The sequence below is a fragment of the Hemitrygon akajei genome, chromosome 8 (assembly GCF_048418815.1).
Source record: "Hemitrygon akajei chromosome 8, sHemAka1.3, whole genome shotgun sequence".
NCBI classification, from domain to species: Eukaryota; Metazoa; Chordata; class Chondrichthyes; order Myliobatiformes; family Dasyatidae; genus Hemitrygon; species Hemitrygon akajei.
The window spans coordinates 19478757-19497599 of record NC_133131.1 but is presented as its reverse complement, the minus strand read 5'-3'; the positions used below and the strand labels follow the sequence as shown (position 1 = coordinate 19497599).

Below are 18843 nucleotides of genomic sequence, written 5' to 3'. Positions count from 1 at the left end.
CTCTCGTGTTGAAATCGAACCATGGATCCACCACTTCCGCTGCAGCTTGTTCCATACTCTCACCACCCTCTGAGTGAAGAAGTTCCCCCTCAAGTTTCTCTTAAACATTTCACCTGTCACCCTTAACCCATGACCTCTAGTTGTAGTCTCACCCAATCTCAGTGAGAAAAGCCTGCTTGCATTTACCTTATTTGTATCCCTTATAATTTTATATACACCAGAAATTACAGCAGAATTATCTGCCAACATTAATATTTAAATTATTCATTAAATGTAGCAATAGATTATGGATATAACATTTTGTGAGGCAATTTGCATCTTGCCAGGAGTTTCCTAAAAATTACCATATTTGCATACTGACTGCTAATTAAACTGGTTGCTAAGAGTAGAATTGCTGCTTAATAATGTGTTACCATTTTAATGCAGTAGGGCCGCAAGGCTCTGTTTTCCAGACAGTAACATAAAAGTTTCAGCTCTACACAGCATTTGTCAGTGTTTATCATCTAAACCTTAAGTACAAAGCTGATGACTCTATTATGATATTCAGGTTATCTTCTATTAAAACAATCACTTTTATCTTGCTAATTGGTGATCAGTAATGAACTGCCCAGTCCAATGACAGTAAACACAAACAGTGGGAGCACAGAAGATGGCAGATCCTGGAATCTACACCAAAAAATTGCTGGAGGAACTCAACAGGTCAAGCAGTATCTGTGGAGGGAAATGGACTGTTGACATTTTCGATCTGGATGAAGATTCTTGACCTGAAACATCAACTGTCCATTTCCCTTCACAGATGCTGCCCGACCCATTAAGTTCCTCCAGCAATTTGTGGTTTGTTTCAACACTTACGAACAGCAACAATTTGGCAAAGACCCTCTGGTCTATTCTGCTTAAGTAAAACAGTTGTACATATTCTAAGAGATTCTGCAGATGTTGGAAATCCAGAGCAACTCACACTGACTGCTAGAAAGCCTGGTTACTTCCTTTCCAAACCTGATGAGGGGTTTGATTGACTGTTCACTCCCCTCCATGGATGCTGCCTTGACCTGCTGAGTTCCTCCAGCACTGTGCTTGCATTGCTACAGATGCATCACAGTGTATGCACTTTCCAACTCTCCCGAAGTTAGAAGCCATTGCTTAAATATGCACAGTCAGTGGGCACTAGCTCATGCATTTTAAAGTTCAGCCTGTTGTGTATTCAGAGGTGCTCTTCTCCACACTACTGTTGCAACATCTGATTATTTGAGTTACTGTCGCCTTCCTGTCAGCTTGAATCAGCCTGGCCATTCTCCTCTGACCTCTCTCATTAACAAGCCATTTTCACTCAGAACAGCTACTCACTGACCGTTATGCCACTGGTGGTTAGGGCAGCATAAAGGTCCTCCATCTCTGGCAGTGTTCAGGGCTTCCTTCATCGTGTCAGTAGCTTCCTCTCAGTTTTAACTACAGTCAGTCACGTAAATCCCAGATAGAGACATTGGGAGTAGCCTCAAACTCGGATGTAGAAGGATCCTTCCTTGTTATTTCTGTAACAATTTTGTTTTGCCAGTCAGATTTAGTAGTCCTGAGCTGAACCCCCAAACCTGGAGGATCAGAGGACCACTCTTAGTCTGTCCTCTACCCTTTGACCTGTTTGGCATGGGTGACCCTACCAAAAGCCAAAGCATAAATCTCTGACTTCAGCCAACATAACTCTCCAGGTCGCTGAGGCAAGCAAGCCTCCAAACCACGGCAAGGTTCTGGTCCCCTCGGAGGACTCACTAGATGTTTTAAGTTTTTCATACCATTCCCCGTAAACCCTAGAGATTTTTGTGTGAAAATCCCAGGAGATCGGCAGTCCCTGAGCTACTCAAACTGTCCAGTCAAGCACCAACAATCATTCAGTCACTTAGATCACATTTCTTCTCCATCCTGTCTGGTCTGAACAACAGCTGAACCTCCTGACCATGTCTGTATTCTTTTGTGCAATGAGTTGCTGCCACATGATTGGCTGATTAGATATTTGCATTAACAAGCAGGTGTACCTAATAAAGTGGCCACTGAATATGTGTGTCTTAATCTTGTTATACATCAACCCTGTAGATTCCATATTTCATTTACATTGAAATACTTATACAATAATTGCCAAGTATCACCTTTATGTATGTTGCTTGGATTTCAGATTTTCTCAAGTATTATCTTATTACCTACATAACCCATTCTAATTATTTCCCGCATAAACTAACAGTGACAATCTGTCTGATGTACTGAATTAAGCGTTTTAAGCAATCAGACATTTAAACCAATTCAGTAGGACTGGAATAAAGTGGGAAAACTTTGATCGGATTTTATGTATTCTGTTGGAGTACAAAGGTAATGATGGTTCAGCACGAAAGCCTGAAGAATCTGGACCAATACACACAAAACGCTGGAGGAACTCAGCAGGTCAGGCAACATCTATGGAAATGAATAGACAGTGGACGTTTCCAGCCGATATCTTCCATCACAGCAGCAAGCTGACAGCGCTTATGGACCTCCCTGAATTGCATGGTGACTTAGACTGAAGTTGGCACCGCGTTTTGTATAATTTCAGCCCCCAGAATGATACTTTTGTTCTGCTGACATTGTTGAAAGTCACGGAATGGGAGAGCAAGGTGTCCTGACGCAATATATCATTTCCCAATCGGCAAAACCCAAACACAAATTAATCGCACATTCATCTCACCTGGTGGCGTGGAACCTCGGTGTTTGCTGCGGGTTCTGTCAACTTTACCTACGGCACAGTTGGTTGCACTTCAGGTTAATCGTACCGAACATTAATTACCCTGGGAAATTCTTAGAGTGGGAAAAGACACTGCCAAACACCGTTCCAAAAAAAAGTCCTTGAAACGGGGCGATGTTGAGGGATGACAGTACAGGGAAGTAGATCTTGAAGCGGAAATTTCCACTGGACTTAAACAAATATCTCCACGGTCGGGGCAGCTCAGGGCAGCAAGCTGACACCACTTAGTGGGAGCAAACTGATTTCAAGGCGTCTTCTCCAGAGAAAAATCAATTAATCGCTGAAAATTCTGTGTAGTCGCCGGTGAGAGGATAGCGCACGGCGGAGTGAAGAGGTAGCAGATATAACGTCTCCATTTCAACTTGTGCGGAATCCTCCTGTTCCAGCGCAGTGACATGTTACCTTGGGACGTTGCTGTCTGCCTGTTGCTTGTAATTGCATCCCTGTTTCTGCTCTTCTGGGCTGGTCGTAAGAGTCCCAATCCCCCGCGGGAGGGGAGAGGCGACGGAGTTCCGAAACTCATCTGCAAACCCTCAGCCCTAGCTGTCCACCTGCTGAAAACCTGCAAGATTTTCTCGCAGGATGTGAACTGTCGGCTCCTGTGGAGGGAGTGGCCGCACTTGCAGACACTCCACGGTAACTTGTGGCCGCGGGCCGGGGGGCTGTGTTTTCTGCGGGAGTACCTGCAAATGTCGGACGATGGGCTCATCGCCCTCGACTGGGCGGTCCGCTCGTCCGGGAGCCCCAGGCGAGTGTCCGGCAACTCAACGGCCCCGATTTTGCTGCTAATCCCAAACTTCGTGGGGAGAGTGACCAGGAGCTGTTCGCTGCTCTGCCTGCTGGCCTCACGCCACGGCTACCGGCCGGTGATCTTCAACCGGCGCTGCCATAATCGGGTGCCGCTCACCACTTGCAAACTCCAGCCTTTCGGAGAGCCGGCCGACCTGCGGGAAGCCGTCAGCTACATCCGATACAAGCACCCGGGGGCCAAGCTGTACGCGGCGAGCGAGGGCTCCGGCTCAGCGCTGCTGCTCTCCTACCTGGGCGAGTGCGGCTCTTCCAGTTACCTCACGGCGGCCGCTTGCATCTCTCCCATCTTCAGGTGCCAGGCTTGGCTGGACTCGGAACCTTTCGGTCTCTACGGCTGGCTCATGTTATTATATCGGAAGACTACTTTGAGCAGGTAACGTGGAGACCGTAGGTACTGGAATCTGGGGGCAAAAGTAAACAATATGCTGGAGGAATACAGGTTCAGATGGAAGGTCTCAAACCGATACGTCCACTGCCCATTTCCCTGACCTGCCGCGTTCCTTCAGAACCTGGTTTAATTATTTTTTTTACTGAGCAAGTAAAGATCGGCTTGGCTGGAAAACCTTCCTCGGGGTGATCTCCGTCTCAGTTGAGGAGGAATTGGAAATTGGTTTAGAATTGTTTACGTACGGGCGGGGTTTTACAGTGAGAAGTTTTCGTTTGCATGCCAGCCAGGCAGATCCTTCATACATAGACTAGACTTTATATCGGAACGTTACACAGAGGCTGCCAACATACAAACTCACGCTAACATAGGTACAGATCAGCGCCCGACGGTGAGCAAGTGATAATATGTTAGTGTCAGCGCTGGCGTGGAAGGAGCCAGTTGACAAATTTAAAAACAGTTCGAGATCTAAGAAAAAAGTTTGACATCTGAAATTTTAAAAAAAGTTTGAAATTTGAAAATCAGCATATGCCGGAAATACTCAGAGGATCGGACAGACTCAGTGGGGGGGAGGAGGAGGGTGGAGAGAGGGGGGGAGAGGGAGAGAACAGGTGCTGAAATCTGGAGCAACACACAAAGTGTCAGAGAAAAACAATGGGTTGGGCAGTATCTGTAGAGGGAAGTAGCCTGTCAATATTTCAGGTCAGACCCCTTGATCTGGACAGACATAAATTTCCTTATGTTTTATGTAAGGGACTTTAAAAAAAGTCTACTGTACTTGAAAAGTGGTACTGACAAAGTTATATATAAATAAAGATTGGTTTTAGATTTAAAAGTTTGCAATATAGACAGGAAAATAGCGAGTATTTGGAATAGGAGTGCTTAAAATAAAGCAAATGATGATCAATAAATTAATAATCAGGGAGAAAATGGAATAAGAATAAATTAGCCAGAAGAATGCAAGTAACTTTTCATAAGGGAGAAATTTAGGAGAATAGTAATGCTCAATGCAGATAGATGTATGTGAAGTCGCATATTTCAGTAGGAAATTATAAGGAGGTCATATTACTTGTAAAGTACCAGTCTAGATGGGAAGAACAACAAAGAGATTCATCAATACGAAGACATCATCAAAAGTTGCAGCACAGGGTAACATGGCTAGATTAGGACAAACCAAACACCAAGGTTTGTATCTAGCAGGAATTTAAAAAAAGATTAATGATCCACTCCTACATAAAATGTACAGTTCCAGTCACCATACTATAAACAAAATGTAGAAGCACAAGGCAGGTGCAAGAACACAACCACAAACGTGTACAAATTTGGAAAGAATAATCAAATTGTCTCCTTTCCTCACAAAAAAAGTGACTAGGAGTTCCAATTCAAGGTCTTTAAAATGATAAAAGTTTTGGTAGAGACCATATGAAGAGAATGCTTAATCTTGTGGGGGGGGGAGGGGGAAGCTTAATTAGAGATTCAAGATTGCTTAAGATCTTTTCAAATATAAAGGAGAATTAAACAATTGCTGCTTTGGATCTAATGTAGCACAGAAAATCTCTAAGATTGAGAACACAATAAAGATAAACACATAAGATGACGTATATTCATAGATTGATGCTCGGCACAGAAGTGTCTGTGCATAAGGTGAGTGAGTGAGGCCTCCGTCGTTCAGAGTTGACCATGGCTCCTGTGTCCCAGCTGTTTAGATACGCAACCTTGGTTGTACAATATGGAGGGCAAGCTGTTGCCCATGTAGCAAACTCCTCTTCACGCATCCAATGAAACCAAAGGAATGGCATCGATTGATACAGTTTGGTACCGAACATAAAATGACTCTGACAGGAAATGATAAAATCATGGTGGTGGGGATGTGAAGGATGTGGAAGTGGTGATCAGCTTTATCATTGGGGAAATTAACTGTTTTTGAGTCTGATGGTCCTGGCATGGATGTTACATAGCCTCCTCTCTAATGGGAGTGGGACAAGTGTGGATGGGATCCTTCATGATGCTACTGTCCCTTTACCAGCACCTTCCAGTATATGTTGTATGTCCTCGATAGCAGGTTATCAACATTAGGACAGCAAGATTATCACCAAAAATTCAATGGATGATATACAGACCAAGTGTGAGAATGTGAAACTTTCCTGTACATAAATGGGGTGGTAGAAGTAAATTTTATAGATGTATTTAAGAGTAATATGAACAAGTATACAAGGCAGAAGCAAAGAGTGTTACTTTTACAGTTTGAGGAGGAGGAAAGATGGGAAGATCCTCAAATGGGATTCAAGTGCTGGAATAGACAATGGATTAAATGGATATATCCTGGTCTGTATTTGCTGGAGAAAAAATGGGAATATGATGTTATCCTCTTTAGTAAAACAAAAACAGGAAGTCAATACTATTAAGGTTGATTTGTGACTTCTACACTCACAGAAAGCAAACATGCAGGTGAGGCAAACAATTATGGAGGAAAATGGCATGAAGTTTTGCTACAAGAGTAGGAAATCTTGCTAGTTATGCAAGTTTTTGGAGAGACACCTCGAGAATTGTGTGTAGTTTTGCTCTGTTTGCCTAAGAACATATACACTCAGAGGCCACTTTATTAGGGACAGAAGTGGAAGTCGGTGAGATCTTCTGCTGCTGTAGCCCATCCACTTCAACATCTGATGTATTGTGTTTTCACAGATGCTCTTCTGCATGCTACTGTTCTGACATGGGTTTTTTTTGAGTTACTATTGCCTTCTTTGCATCATGAACCAGTCTAGTCATTCTCCCCTGACCTTTCTCATTAACAAGGCATTTTTGGCCACAGAACTGTCACTCACTGGATCTCTGTTTCTCGCACTATTCTCTGTAAACTCTAGAACTGTTGAGTGTGAATTCCCAGATCAGCAGTTCCTGAAATACTCAAACCACCCTGTCTGGCACCAACAATTACACTGTGGTCAAAGTCACTTGGATCACATTTCTTCCCCATTCTAATGTTTTGTCTGAACAACTGAACCTCTTGACCACCTGTATGCTTTTATGCATTGCTGCCACGATTAACTAATTAGATATTTCCATTAACAAGCATGTGTACAGGTGTACCTAATAAAGTGGTCCCTACAATCATATTCAGAGATTATTGTGGAGATAATTCTGCCTCTATGTCTTATAATTCAATTTGTCTTTGTTTATTGCAAATTCAGTGTTACTTCATCTCACGTTCCTTTGTAATTCATTTTTAACTCAAACAAATACATTAATCTTAAATATTACAAAGTGCAAAGATCTGCTCTTGGATATCAGTCATTTTTCTCTCATTTCTAGGTATACCACAGTTCTTGGAGAAATAATAGATATGGATAAGCTATTCAGAAGCTGCACTCTCAGGGAACTGGAGGAAGTACTGTTTTGTCAGCCCAATAATCTGAGTTGGGCATCCTTCTGGGAAAAGAATGATCCACTGAGGGATGTGGATGAGGTTGCAGTTCCTCTCTTATGCATTTGCAGCGAAGATGATCCATGCAGAGGCAATCCAGAAATCTCAGTGCCTTTTGAGTTATTTGAGACAAACCCTTATTTCTTCCTTTTGTTAACCAAACACGGAGGACATTGTGGCTTTTTGACGAGCAGATCCTCCAGTTGGAGCCACGAAGCTTTACTTGAATACTTCAGATCAGTCAGTGAGTTTTTCAGGGCAGAGGAAAGGACAATGAGTGCTTACAGAAGAAAAGTATCAATAATGCAATATAAACAAAAAGGTGTTGGAACCCATAAAAAGGAATTCACTTGTTCTCATAATATTCATGAAATTTTTAACTGGCAAAGATCATACACCAGATGAAAACTGCTTTTGGAAGTAATACCCAAATGTAAAACAAGCAGAGAATTACTAGATCTAAAGATATTAAAAGGTATTTACTATACTTACTGTTTTTTAATATATTACAAAAGTTAATATGGAGCATTTTTTCCCTAAATTAGACTGACAAATGCAAAGTACAAAAATGTACATATTGTAACCAGTTTAAAGTTTCACTTTCTTATGGACAAGCCTTTTTATGTACACTTGTACTTAAAGTCATTAATTTGCATGTAGTAAAGACCAATAATGTGTAAAATACGTTGTTTCTATTCCTTGCAGTTAATCCAAAACCATACAGAATTGGGTTTTGGACTAGTGAAAGAAATGCAGTTGATTTGGCATATATGGACTTCCAAAAGGCAATAGATAAGTGACATCTAATAGAGTTTGTAATTAATACAGAAGACAATGGAATAGCAGACACTGCAGCAGCATGCATATCAAAACATCTAACAGAAAATCTATTGCAATAGCAATATACTGTTTCCTGGAGTGGAAGGAAATGTATCACGGAGTTCTCCATAGGTCAGTATTCAATAAATGATGACAGAGCACGACCTCTAAGGAAATAATTTGGTGGGCTAAATGGGGAGAGTGTGGTGAAGTGAGACAAGGAATTGCTTATGGGGAGAGAGTGGGGAAGTGGGACTATGAACTGCTGCTGTTTTGATGTCTTGGTTAATCTCCACATTGCACTTAAGCTTGGCCAAGATAATTAGAACCACAATTCTTGGTAAGTTACAATAGGTAGTTTATTTTCACTAATATCCGTAAGACCATAAACAAAGTCATTCAACCCATCAAGTTTGCTCAGCCATTCCATCATGGCTAATTTATTCTCTTTCTCAACACCATTCTCTTACCTTCTTCCCATAACCTTTAATGCACTTACTAATCAAGAACCTATCAACCTCTGCTTTAAATATACCCAATATCCACAGCCATCTGTAGCAATGAATTCCATACAGTCACCCCTCTCTGCCTAAAGAAATTCGTCTGATCTAAAGGGATGTCCTTCTATTCTTGAGTTTGTGCCCTCTGGTCCTAAAATTCCCCACTGTTGATCATATTCATTCCCTGTCCACTCTATTTAGGGCCTTTTAATATTTGATGGATTTCATCATTTGATGGTACATGAAGATTAGAAAAATAGAGGGCTATGGACAACCTGAGGTAATTTCTAAAGTAAGTACATACTTAGCACAGCATTGTGGGCTGAAGGGCCCATATTGTGTTGTAGGTTTTTCCAGTTTTTTTTTTCATTGAGATTCCCCTACCCCATTCTTCTAAACTCCAGGAAGTATGGGCCCAAAGCCACCAAATGGTCTTCGTACCTTAAGCTTTCATACCAAAAAAATCCCAAACAACCTCCTCTGGATCCTCTCCAACTCTAGCACATCCTTTCTTAGATATGGGGCCAAAACTACTTACAATACTCCAAATGCAGTCTGACCTTTGTTTTATAAAACCTCAGAATTACATCCTTGCTTTTATATTCTAGTCCTCTCGAAATTAATGCTAACATTGCATTTGCCTTCCTTACCACGACTCAGTCTGTAATTCTGAATCTTTATTTCTAAAACAATAAAAGTTAATCAACTGTTATTGATAGTATATAATCAAAGCAATACACAGGATAGACACAGCTAGTCTTCCCCACCGACTTCTAGAGTTTTACAGTCAAATGTTAGAGGACAGCTTCAAGATGATAGAAAGAAAGCTTAAAAGATTAACAAAGCAATTTTTAAAAAATGCACAGGAAGTGGTAAGTGACTGGAACATGCTGCCAGGGAAAGTGGTGTAAAATACAATGGCAATGTTTAAGAGGTACTTACATGAACAAACAGGAAATGGAGGGATATAGATCATATGCAGTTTAATTTGACACGGATATTGGGGACAGAAGGGTCTGTTCTTGTACTGTACTGTTCTATGTTTTAACTTTCAAAACACTTTCATTTACCTGTGATCCCAACAACCAGACCACAGAATGACTCTGCGTTCTAATGATTGAAAGCTGAGGGTACCTTTTATTAAAGATAAATTATGATGGGAATGTTGCAGGGAAATAAATTCTTCTGGCTTGAAACTAGAATAAGGCAGCTTAATCATATAAATTAGTGCTAGTAAGCAATCTGAAGCAGTCCTCCAAAGGATTGTGGCACTGGTTACAGATTCAAGAGACTGAAAAAAGTTCTATAAGTGGGCCATGCCAGAATAACTAGCAAAGTATATGGAATCCTGGGATAATTATAATCTATTAAATTTATAGTATCAAGGAAGGAGGTAATTCAACCTAAGATTAAGACTAAGGAAGATGAAAGTAGATTTATTTAGAAGTTGTTCAGGATCATCATAGGGGTTTCACTACAAAGAAGCTCGTCCTCATCAATGGATGATGAGGAAGAGCTTCTCTGACTTAAAATGGCCAAAGATTTTTTTGTTTTATACAGACAATGATTATGATTTGGTATTCACAGTCTATAAAGTTAATCAGTGTGTGACAAGAACAGAATGGCTACAAGAAGAATTTGCTATGCATCAGGGAAAGAGCAGGAGAATGGGTTTGTCCTAGAGAGTATAAATACCAATACAATGCCCATATAGAATATTATGGCACAGGAAGCTATGGAGTGAAGACAGAACAGAGTTAAAACGTGAAACAGCTATGATTTAACAGAAGAATGGTACAAATGAAGAAGCAGACTGATCTGATTCGACTCTTCCTTTGTGTCTGTCTCCCGAGATAAGTTATTATAAAACATCCATTATGATTCCAAAAGTTCTGAAAAGGTCTCTGAACTGAAACATTAACTGTTCACAGAAACAACTGCCTGACCTGTTAATTTTTCTAACATTTTCTTTTCCTCAGATTTTTAACATGTGTAGTTACTGATTTAAGTTTTCAAATGTCTTCATATTTCCCCAAAAGTCAAAACTATCATTTTTTAAGCACTGATATAATTTTTGATGAATATATTACATCTCCACAGATGACTTACAATTTAATTAAAATGCTTTCTTCATTAATTACGATGACCGAATGTTGGTGAGCGATTTTAAATGAAGTTCAGAATTGTATCCAATAGATTTTACTTGTAATTTCACTGGTGGTATTTTATGAAGTAAACACACTGTTTAACATCATCACAACCATTTGAAATAAGCAAATACTCAAATTGTACTAAAATTACTTTATTACAGTTGATTTTAACATCTCCTTTGTAATGATACAAAGGGTAATTACAAACAAAATATTACATATGACCCTATTCTCTTTTTCTGACACTTGGTAACAGCTTAACTTCACAATCTATACAATTAATACAGGTTATATGAGCTAATGTATGTTGAACCAGAAGTTACCAGAATACTGACATTTTTACTGTACAATTTTTAAAAGAAATACCAATAAGCAAAGGAACTTATTGGTAACCAGCTATGAACAACTTGAATAACATTGCTAAAAAATTGATTAAAGCAGATTTGGTTGTTAAAATTTAAAAATCAGAATTTACTACCATATGTGTGCAAATAAGATTCAGAATTAGGCAGAGAAAACAACAGAATAGAAATGTAAGGATAAAAGTTGAAGAAGCTCAAACATGCTGATTTTTTTTAAAACCAGCCAGTTGCTCTAGGTTAGATTAGGTTATACATTCATGATGTGTTGTCTTCACCCCATGGGACTAGTGTTAAAACATTTTTAATGTTTATGTTAGAAATCTCAAGCTTTTGTCACAATTTCTGCAAGCTATTTAAAATGTACAATATTAACATTTCTCAGTCCCTCATCCATTACTAATGCACATTAAACTATTTTTGTTGCATACTAAAACAAAAGGGATTCAGATAGTAGCATTGTTAGTAATGAACATTTTAGTACAAATATCCTCTTCAAGTACTGTGTGGGTTTAGTGGTTTTCTTTAACCCTTTACACCATATAAATATCTTACTGCAAAGAAATTGTTAATAAAATTATGCATTTACAAGATGTCAAGTCATTAGGCCATCTTTCATATATGCAGTCAATAGTATATTTTTTTAAAACTGGAATTGCGTTAAGTTATTTAGAACCCCCGATAAGAGCTGTGATTTTTCTTTTTTGTTCAGAGCCAGCAACAACTATAGCAAGAGAAAAAGAATTTTATATAACTAAGGACATTAGATTAGCTTACCAAACAGCATGTAGTCATTCCCTACCTCAACGGTGGGTAAAGCTCAGTACTACACGTTAACAGATTACTACTATACCATAATAACCTACAGTTGAATATTCTACAGATTTTAGCACTAGGTTGTTCTTGGTGAGCTCCCTTTCCTTCTGTCCTGACTGGTGGGCAGTAATATTGGCCAATTGTTGATATTCCTCGAACAGTTCATCAAGGCAAGGGGCAAACCAAAGCTCAAGGTAAAAGTGCATTGGCAGCATGCTGGAAAACTTTACAATGGTTCTGGATGGGCAGAGCTAAGAAATTTGGAAATTTGGAGTTCAAGGTCTGACTTTTACGGAACAGTTCTTACAGGTGGATTCTCATTTTTGATTTTATATCTCCCCTGCTCATATTTCATTTTCAAATTGTCCTCAGCTTGAACTGCATTTTGTCAAACTCATTATCCAAAGCCACATGCAGCTAATTCTGAGTCCATAGGTGGTTAGCTGCAATTATGATTTGTAAGTAAAAAAATATAACAGCTCTTGAACTTGATCACAATATTCATTCAGTGTGAATGTAAACATTTTGTTTTAATGATGAAATAGACAATGCTGCAAATATTTTAATCAATGTGTTTTACTTCCTTAATTATTTAAAAGTGGTAGATATAAATTAACTAAATGTACCTATATGAAGTACATTTTCCTACTTTGTGTAATGTATGCTTGATGTTTTCACCTATAAGCAGAGAAATTGGCCAAAACCAGGACATACCTGTATCTAGTCAGCAATTTATGCTGGCAAAGATTAATCCATAAAGCTAACCACAGCCTTGCTGTGATGTTATGTTTAAAAATCATTTAAGACCTTATGTTCCCAGCCAACATCTTGCATGAAAACTAACAAAGCCAATCATAAACATTGCAGTAAAAATAAATTGCAGATAATTAAGATTGTGAAGTCACTGTATAAAATGCAATGTTACAATGTCACATTGTAACATTTTTAATTTGTACTTCTACCATTCCTTCAAAAACCCTGTCATTATTGTCAATTATAAAAAGCAACACTTGGCACACTTCTATTCTTGCTTCTCAAAACAAATAACATCCATGGCAATGACTATTTTGTTAAGCTGCTTTCTTTCCATTCTTGGTTTTGTCATAGTATTTTGCACTACCACCTAGCTTCTACTTAAAACATGCAGTCAATACTTTGAAGAGAGCTACCTTGGGCGATTTCTACCTTGAAATGAAGTGTTCTAGTTCAGTGCCGTTTTTATTTTAACTCTATGATTCATATATTTCATTAGAAAGGAGTTCAGCATTTTTGTAACCTGTTACCAATGCAGAAGTTACCTGAAAAGCTGGTTTCAAATGAGAATTTTCATTTTTAACTTGAAATTAGAGTTAAGCAGTCAATTTTTTTTTGTTTTGAAAACAACTTACCAAATGGAAAACTGGATTATAGCATATTCATCTTAACTTCCACATGAAAGGGATGACACTTCCTTCTTTGCAAACCTATGTATATCTCTATCACACATTGACATTAACCATTACATCACACTGTTCTACAATTTTATGTTCCAATGCAAAGTCAGGGAGATAAAAGTAGATCACACAGATTCTGGAAAGCACTCTTACACAATAAGTGGGTCTGCGTAACAAAAAGTTAAATGCCTGGCCAAGTTTAGACCTAAGGACTATATGCAAATGTTTGTGTTTGTGTGTGTGTATGTATGCCTGCAAGTGAAGGGGGGGAAATAGAGCACAAAAGAGAGTAAATCTTGAAAGTTGATTAGGTAAGTTGTATTGTTATTGTTAAGTTTTAGTGTACGAATTCAACTACAAGGATCCAGAGCAGCAAATCAAATCCAGTGAAATAATATGATGTGCATCAATGCTGATATTCATCATTGTTCTCAGTGTTAAAGTCATTTACTTAGGTCACTTTTTTAAAATGAATTAGAAAAGTCTGTGAGGGACATGAAAGATTTTCAGTCACTGTGCATGATGAATTTTTAACAATCCCACTACAATTATCTTTAACTGCATTTTTGCTCTAATTTAAATTTCTAATTCATCTACTGGGCAGAGGTAGTATATCAGTAAGTAAAATGAATTTTAAAAAGTTATGACTGTTCATTCTGTTTGCTCAATCTGCATAAAAATTGCATCCATGAATAACATGATAATGTACAATATTTCAATATGCGGTATGGCAAGTTGCCAATTAATCTCCCAATGAAATTGTTCTGATTTACACTCTGCAATCAGGTAGAGAATTAAGTGAGAGCAAAGTATTTCCTGCTTAGGGAAGAGAAAGGGCAGCTAAATGGGAAGAGAATCATTCTGGCACACTCTCATGAGCCTTCTAAAAGCAGGTCACAGAGCACTGGTAAAAGGCATTGAAAAGATGACACTCAACTTTGCACAATAGGCAATATTCCCAAATGATGTGTCAAAACCAAAAATTATAATTATAGACCTATAAATACAACTACAAATGGTTCCTTTTATCAAAAAATGGGGTATGTTCACTTAAAGTAAAGGAAGTGAATGATAAATTAAAAGACCTTTGCAAAACAAAAACTAAACCAACACTATATTTAAAAATGCATTTTACTGTGGTGATAGAAGTTTACTATTGCAACTAAACTCTAATCTTAAATTCAATTTACAAATAAACATTCCTCATGTTTAAGAAACATCAATATTTCCATGGTTGTAAAATAAGCTAAAAGCCTGTCACAGTGTAGCAAGCTCTGATTTTCAGCCATGGATGTCCGAATGGACTTTGCAAATCTTTCACAGTGTAGCTAATCACAGAATAGACGATGATGCTCAAAAATCTTAATCACTACTGTCCTCCAATGGATATATTAATACAAGGGTCAGTATATCCCATTATCTCATTGCCTGTGCTATTAAGGATATTTGAAAATGGTGAACATGTCACACCAAACTCTTGTTAAATATTGAAGTAAACAATACTGGGTGGGCTCTTATAAATTGCCTTTAAACAGTACTGACTATATTGATAATATTAATATCCGAGTTTCCACCTGTAAAATCATTCAAGCACCTTGGTGCTAATAATGGCACTGAATTTATTTTTTTGCTTAAAGCTAAATTTGATATTAAAAAGTTATTCAAGCACCCTATATAAATAAATGGTCTGTGTGAACACTGTCAACTCGCAAAAGTAGAAACATGCTCTTATTCTCAGCATTGAGTCTTTTATAATATGTATAATTTGCAATTTCTTAGAGAAGGGTGCAAACATCAATCTATAGGGTAGGAATGCAGTATTAAAATATCAGACTAAAACCAATCACATAAAGTAATGAGGGGAATAATTCTAACTTTGCCCAAGTAACACTGAAGTTAAACATATGGAAACCAACCTGCCTTCCTATTCACATTACTGATTTTGGCAAAGTAATGACAACTACAATTATTCTGTGACAAGTTACACAATGCAGCATGAAGAAAAACTTAGGTTATTGGCAAGATTTAATGTCACTTCAACATAAGTTTATATTAAATGTATTTTTGATATGGAATGCAGTATATACACGGAATTTTCTACTGCCCATTCAGTCAGCACTGGAAGGATGCGAAGCAAGCATAGCTTTCAGATGTATTTCTTGTCTGTTTAACACATTAAGACTTGTTACATTATACTACAGAGTAGTAATAGTGATACATAGAATGCTAAAAAGTCATAGGCATGCTCACTGGTGCTAATAATGGCACTAAGTTCTTTTTTGTTGTTGTTGTTGAAAGAACCTAAATTCAGTATAAAAAAAAAAGTCAGGAACTAGGCCAGCAGCTCAGCAATTCCAAATTACTACATATTTACAGATACATACATTCTTCAATTTAAAAAAAAACTTTTCTGATGTAACCTGAATTTTAGGGAAGCGTTTTACTTACTGCAGTGTATTTTCTGAAGGGACGATAACATTCACAGCATAGTGGCAATAGATTATTGTACAACTCATAGACCCGCACAATGTAACTTTGTTTCTGACATGCGCCCAAGGTCAGAGCATATTGTACAACAGCCTATTACAAAAACACTCTTAATTTTTACTTATTAAAAATAAAATTATACTATCTGTATAATTTAAAAATAGTGTTCTGTATCGAAACTGTTTTAAGAACAGTATGTATGGGTTTCAGTAATGGTAATGTGTTGTTAGTTCTCATATGTAGAGTTTAAAACCATTTTCTATGGTAGCTTGTAAATACTTTAAATTTGGAACATGTTCACTATGGTGCAGCATCACCATTTTTAAGCCACGTGACATGCTCATTGGGACATGTGAAGGTTCACCGAAAAAGTATGCTGCACTTAATGAAAAAAATCTGAAAATTATGGAGTGGGGATAATCAAAAGATTTAGCAGAAGGCAGTTTTTCCTTTAATCTATTATTTGGCGATTTACTTATGGCATCACTAATGTTATGCATTAGTTAAAATTAATATTCCTCCTATTAACTAGTGTCCATATTTTGGACATGTTAGTGGCTAAATATTTCACAGATAAAAGTAGCAAAGGGTTAATGCCAGATGAGTAACTGACCTGTGTTCACTAAACAAATGCAGGTTTGAGACTGTTCATAAATACCAAATGCTGCATCAAACTATAATACGGTCCCATTTTCAAACACAGCCCAACTTCCAGTCTGTTCACTATATTCATTTTCTGCTCATGGAAGAGAATCTAACCCTTTTACGTTTTTTCCCCATATATATCTATTTCAGCAGATAAATGCCTCAGGCAAACAAATATAACGTTGGTTAGCAGCTGGTGAGATTACTGGTTCAGCCCTTGAAAAGTATATGGTATAATGGCCAGCAGAAACTAATGGCAATCAAAGGTATTTTTTTTTTGTTTTAATAAGTAAAATTACTAAAGCCACCAATTAGGAATAGCGCTACAAAGGACATGTAAAGGGATGTCACTGTGCCACACTGCACCAGCTGGAGAGAACCAGGCTCAGCAAGGATTTTCTTTTGGCCTTTGTTCACATTTTTTTCAAGGACTGATCAAACAGATAGAGTATGAAATGTTGACAAATGAAAAGATTTTGTATCAACACAAAAGACCTGTTTTTCCTGAAAGGCGAAACAAACATGCCTGCACTCTGCATCACAACCGCAGTACCAATAGAGGGCTTTCAGATTGATGCAAATGGGGCGGTTTCTGCAGAGCATGGAGGCATGACAGCAGTAACACATCTGTTCCCCAGCCAATTAAAATTATGTGTAAGACATGTGTGAACCATTAGAAATTTGCGATGTAACACTTGTGCTCCTGCTCATGCCTTGCTCAGATCTGCCCCCGGAAGCCGTCCGCCTGAGAGCTTGGGGACTGTTGCGGACCCCCATACCACCTCCTCTGGGTACAGCAACAACTGGGCCAGCAGGATGTCCCCATGGTTGGGATCCACCTGACATTGGGTGACCCCAGGCTGGATGGTGGCCACCCATTGGGTGACCCCAGTGATGTCCAGCTCCTCCAGAAGGGTGATGAGACCAACTGGTGGCTCCTGGGTAACTATGGCTAAAAGCCTCTGGAGACAGATTAGAAAGGACCATGTTGCTGAAGCCAAGTCTCATGCTCTCAGAGTCAAAAGCCTCTATTTCTCGTGCTTGACGTTCCAGTAAGCTTCGTATTCTTTCAGTGCGTTCATTCTGCAGTGCCAGCATCTCCTCTTCAATCTGTAAACGTAAAGTACTAATGATGAGGCCTTTGAAACTGTAGCTCGTTTGTTGCGAGGATATTTAAAGCTTTCCATAAGTGCATGATTTAATGTACTGACAGAAAATTCATATAAGGTGGTATAATTTTGTAGATCTACTTTTATATGTAGAAAATATTTCATTTTATTTATTCTATTTATAGGGATACAGCACAGAACAGGCCTTATCGGCCCACCGAGCTGTATCACCCAGCAACAAACTAATTTAACCCTAGCTTAATCACAGGAAAATTTACAACTTCCAATTAACCCATTAACCAGTATGCCTTTGGACTGTGGGAGGAAGGGAGCACATGGAAGAAACTAACAAGCATTGGGAAGAGTGTACGAACTTTTTAACAGAGGATGCTAGAATTGAACTCAGAACTCCGATGCCCTAAGAAATGCTGCACTAACCACTACACTATCATGCCAATTAAATTCTGTGTTTAACTAAGATTATCTTCCAACTCTGATAGCCTCTGCTTGTGTTAAAGGCTAATGCAACCTTTAACCTCCAATCTGCTTGAACAATTCAGCAGCTTCCAATATGTGCTATTATGTAGTTGGTAGTGCAGCATCATTACCATCTGTTATCTGTTCAATGATGGAAGCAGGGAATGCACAGCTACACTTCCAACAACAAATATTTATAGGAACAGTATCACAGAGCTCATATATATGCTCAAACACCTGTTCTACTGCTAGTAGATGTTTTACTTAACAGACTAAATCAAGGTTTTTCCAGTTAGAAAGCTGAATATTAGGGCACATGCTTTTAAATGTTTAATTAAACATGACAAAACATTTACAGAAATTATAAATTATGAAATCTTTAATCACTTACTCTGAGCACTGAAATGCCCGTGACTTTTAAATTTGTATACCAGTCAAATGCAGCCTCAGCAATGGAAATTCCATAGCTGGCTATATTGGAAATGGCTCTAAACAGAACTGACTTGAATAAGGTTCTCAGGATACAGCAGTGAAACTGATAAGAAGTATTCTCAGATTTTAGGAAATAAATTCAAGAAAGTAAAACCTAACCTAAATGTTTGAAAACATTTCCAACTTAATGAAATCATGCTTCAATTTATTTTTTTCAGTACAGTGTAGATTTT

The 18843-nt window shown here is 38.3% G+C and overlaps 2 protein-coding genes across 5 annotated transcripts in view; one reads left to right on the top strand and one right to left on the bottom strand.

Annotated features, from left to right (window-relative positions):
* Window positions 1–2503: 2503 nt before the first annotated feature.
* Window positions 2504–8050, top strand: LOC140731402 (protein ABHD15-like). Its single transcript, XM_073052903.1, has 2 exons — window positions 2504–3947; window positions 7272–8050. The coding sequence occupies exons 1-2, from the start codon at window positions 3160–3162 to the stop codon at window positions 7786–7788; spliced, it is 1305 nt and encodes a 434-aa protein (XP_072909004.1). The 5' UTR covers window positions 2504–3159; the 3' UTR covers window positions 7789–8050.
* Window positions 8051–10988: 2938 nt separating this feature from the next.
* Window positions 10989–18843, bottom strand: part of taok1a (TAO kinase 1a) — a 159980-nt gene continuing 152125 nt past the window's right edge. For all 4 annotated transcript variants that reach the window (XM_073053384.1, XM_073053382.1, XM_073053385.1 and 1 more), the window contains exon 20: window positions 10989–17702. In XM_073053384.1, coding sequence (XP_072909485.1) covers window positions 17241–17702 — 462 coding nt within the window. In that variant the 3' untranslated portion in view covers window positions 10989–17240. The remainder of the gene's footprint in view (window positions 17703–18843) is intronic.